General features: G+C 36.7%; 1 protein-coding gene across 2 annotated transcripts in view; it reads left to right on the top strand.

Moving 5' to 3' along the window:
- Positions 1-4,117, top strand: part of Spats2 (spermatogenesis associated serine rich 2) — a 58,341-nt gene that overhangs the window by 2,049 nt on the left and 52,175 nt on the right. The window contains exon 1 of one of the 2 annotated variants that reach the window (XM_010623618.3): positions 2,332-2,406. The exons of the other annotated variant lie outside the window; for it this stretch is intronic. Coding sequence (XP_010621920.1) covers positions 2,340-2,406 — 67 coding nt within the window. The 5' untranslated portion in view covers positions 2,332-2,339. Of the gene's footprint in view, positions 1-2,331; positions 2,407-4,117 lie in introns of those variants that run through there. 2 annotated transcript variants of the gene reach the window in all.

The raw sequence follows: 4,117 nt of genomic DNA, 5'->3' as shown, positions 1-4,117 counted from the left end.
TTATGCTTGCGAGGCAGGTGGCAAACCACTGAGCCAAATACCTGGCCCTCTCCCAAATTCTTTGTTTGTGACTAATTCTTGTTCCCTACTCTAGACCCAGGCAGACATTGATCTTTTTAATCTATTTTTGTCTTTTTAGAAATATCATATACTCAGCTTAATATAATATAGTTTTTACATGTGTATTTTTTATGTGTATTTCAGTATTTTTTGAAATTTTTCTATATTACTGAATATAACAGTTTGCTTTTTACTACTAAGTATTATGATAATCATTTTGTTTATCTACTCATCAGTTGCTCTTCACTTCGATTGTTTTAATTGGGGTTACTACTATAAATATAAGTACATTTACTTACAACCCCTTCATCTCCATCCCCAGTTAAACCCAGAGCCAAGGTACATCCCTGTCCCCTTTTAAAAATTTTTTGAAACAGTGTCTCACCAGGTGGCTAAATTGCCTAGACTGGGCTCAAACTTTGGATCCTTCTGCCTCAGCCTTCCAGTCACGGTCCAGTTATTACAGTCTAGTTCAAGCCAATGCTGACTTAATTCTGGTAAAATACAGTAATTTTTTTTCCAATATAGCCTAGTTTCTTCCCCCTCTCGTTCTGTTGTTTTTTTATACATATTAAACCTAAGTGCCAGGTGTGGTGCATGCACCAAATTCCAGCATTTGGGAGGGTGAGGCAGGAGAATTGCTGTGTGTTCAAAGCCAGCATGGAATATATAGCAAGACCTTGTCTCCACAAACAAACAAAATTATGTTATAAGCTCAAAAATAGTATCATACTTATTGCTTTAAGCAGTCTATGCTTTGCAAGAAATTAGAAAAAAGGATTCTTTTATATTTACTCAAATATTTACCATTTTGGGTGCTCTTAATTCCTTCCTCTGAATTTGAGTTGTGGTTTAGTTTCATTTATTTTCCTTTTTTTTTGTTGTTGTTTTAATTTTTTTTTTTTTTTTTTTTCCTTGAATGATTTCCATCTCATGGGAAAGGCTGACAGCAGTGCATTTTGTTCAGCTTTTGTTTACTGGAATGTGTTCATTTCATCTTCATTTTTAAAGGTTAGCTTTGCTGGATATAGAACTTTTCATTGACAAGTTTTTCTTTTGGCAAACAGTATGCCATTCCACTGAATATGTCATATTATTGTTTCCCTAATTATAACGAGTCATTTTTCTCTGGTCAGTATTTTCTCTTTGTATCTGTCTTTAGCAGTTCAGTATGATGTATCCTGGTATGGTTGTCTTAGGAATTTCATCAAAATTAGGCCTTTCTTTCTTTTTTTTTAATTTTTAACTGGGGATTGAGTTCTGGACCTTGGGCTTGTGAGGCAGGTGGTGGAACCACTGAACTAAATCTCCAGCCCTGGCCTTTATTTCCTCAAAAAAGTTTTTCAGCTCTTTCATTTCTTCTCTTTCTTGAAATCCTACTACACATGTCTTGGTATGTTTGGTGTTTTCCCATGAATGGCTGAGGGCTCTATTAATTTTTCTTCATTTTTTCCTTTTTTTTGTTTTGTTTTTTTTGTTGTTGTTGTTTTTTTGTTTTTGGTATCGGGGATCAAATTCAGGACTTTATACTTGTGAGGTAGGCAGCAGCACCACTGCGCTAAATCCCTGGCCCCCATTTTTTCCTTTTTTTAAAATCTCTTTTCAAGTGCACCGATTCTTCTGCCATTCTGGATTTGCTTTTAAGTCTATCTAGTAAATTACTCATTTGTGGAAGACTGTATTTTTGTTTGTTTGTTTGTTTGTTTTTTGTTTTATTGAGACAAGGTCTCACTATGTAGTTGAGACTGATCTGGAACTCACTATGTAGCCCAAGCTGGTCTCAAACTTGTAGTGATCCTCCTGCCTTGGCCTCCTGAGTGCTGGGATTACAGGCATGTGCCAACACACCTGGCAAGATTGTATTTTCAATTGGAATTTATTTTTAGGGTTTTTAAAAATAATTTATCGAGATTGCTCCAGAAATATTTTTACCTAATTAACTAGTAAGCTACATGAACCGTTAGACCACCCAAACTCTAGAGAGCTGTCCACTGTTGCCACTGTTGCACTGTTGAACAGATTTTCTTTGGTGGAGAATGATTGTATATTGTTGAATCATCACCATATTTAAAAATTTTTTTTCTTTGTTTGTTTGTTTGTTTGTTTGCTTTGGTACCAGGGATCAAACTCAGGACTTCATACTTGCCAGGCAGGTGCTGTGCAGCTAAGCTAAATTCCCAGCCCTTATAATTGCTTTTAATTGTTTGAAATAGTTTCCTTTTCGTTCTTCCAAATTCTCACGTGTTCAGAGGTGAGGGTTTTCAGTAGGTGGTTACATCATGATGGCTCTAACTTCATCAGTGGGTTCATGCATTGGTGAGATCATGACAGCGTTGGAAACAGAAGGTGAGAGGTTCAGTTGGAGGAACTAGGTCCCTGGGGGCCTTGAAGGGTATCTTTTGTTCCTGGTCCTGTCCTCTCTCTCTTTCCCCTTCTCTGCTTCTTGGCTGCTCTGAGTGACCAGCCTTCTCCCAACATCCTTCTGCCATAGTGTTTCTGAATTCTCCCAATCCTAAATACAGCAGAGCCTGCTTACCTCTGAAACTATGGGTAGAAACAAATCTTTACTCCTTAAAAAAAAGTTTCCTTTAATTCTTTGAACATATTTATATAAGTTGTTTTGAAGCCCTTGTTAAGTCTACCAACTGGGACCTCAGAGTTAGTGTCTGTGGTATTTGAATGCTTTCCTATATATGAAAGTAACTGCCCTCCCTGTCTTCCTGTGGATAATTAAGGTAATATATTAACTCTGTACATTTATCTGGATTTAAACTGAGGAGTCTTTTTCCTTCATTTGTATAGTCACTAATATTTCTGCATTGTTTAAAGTAATAGTTTTGTTTTTTAGTCTAGTTTTTAGGGATTGTCTCTGTGTACCTTCTGTGGCACTCTCGTTTCCAGGATTTCTTGTTTTATCATGTACCTAATCAAGTCTCCAACTTCAGACTAGCAAAGCTTCAAGTTTCTCTGTTGAATTTTCCACTGTTGCTGACGCTGGAGGAAAAGAACACACACACACACACACACACACACACACACTCTCTCTCTCTCTCTCTCTCTCTCTCTCTCTCTCTCTCTCCCTCTCTCCCTCTCTCCCTCCCTCTCCTAAATGACTGTTGGATTAAAACAAATAAAAATGAAAATTAGAAAATAAGCAAAATAATCAAGTATATGTAAAAACTTATAGAATATAATTAAAACCATGCTTACAGGGAAATTTTTAGCTTTAAATACGTATATTAGAAAGGAAGAGGGCCGGGGATGTAGCTTAGTGGCACTGTGCCTGCCTGGCAAGTGCAAGGTCCTGAGTTCAATTCTCAGTACCAGGGAAAGAGAAAAGAGAGGAAAAAAAAAAAAAAAACTTGGAAAACAGTGAGCTAAGTGGCTTTTGTTTATTTTGGTTTTTGCAGTACCTGGGATTAGACCCAGAGACTTTTTCCCCAGCACTGTTGATATATTTTATTTTGAGTTAGGGTTTTATTAAGTCACTCAGTTGCTGCCCTGAACTTGAGATCCTCCTGCCTCAGCATCCCACAGTACTAGGATTATAAGCATGCACCACTACACCTGGCTCTAAGTATCTTTTTTTTTTTTTTTTTAAGTTTTTTATTAGTACATAATGTTTACATTCCTTGGAGTCGGTACATGTACATAATGCATATTAATTCCTTTTTTCTTCCCATTTCACTTTTCTCCTTCCCCCCTCCCTCCATCTCTTTATCCCCTTCTCATTTGAAAAAGATGTGTCTCTGGCCCCCACAATTTTTGATTGTATAGTACATACCAAATACTATGTTAAGCGCTGAAGAAGTGGCACTGTGGGAGATGTCCTCCAGAAAACTTTAGTCCAAAAGGAGAAAAAGAATTAAAATTCATTGTTAATTAGTGATCTATTATTCTGTTACATATCACCCCAGCTTAGTGACTAAAACTACAAACATTTCTCATCTCACAGTATCTGTAGACAAGAATTTAGGAGTAGCTTAGCTAGGTAGTTCTGGCTAAAGATCGTCCATCTTTTTTTTTTTTTTTTTTTTTTTTTTTTTTTTTGGGGGGG

The sequence above is a fragment of the Fukomys damarensis genome, unplaced genomic scaffold, assembly GCF_012274545.1.
Source record: "Fukomys damarensis isolate Sample0158 unplaced genomic scaffold, DMR_v1.0_HiC HiC_scaffold_15, whole genome shotgun sequence".
In the NCBI taxonomy this organism is placed as follows: domain Eukaryota; kingdom Metazoa; phylum Chordata; class Mammalia; order Rodentia; family Bathyergidae; genus Fukomys; species Fukomys damarensis.
This window is presented reverse-complemented; position numbering and strand designations above follow the sequence as displayed.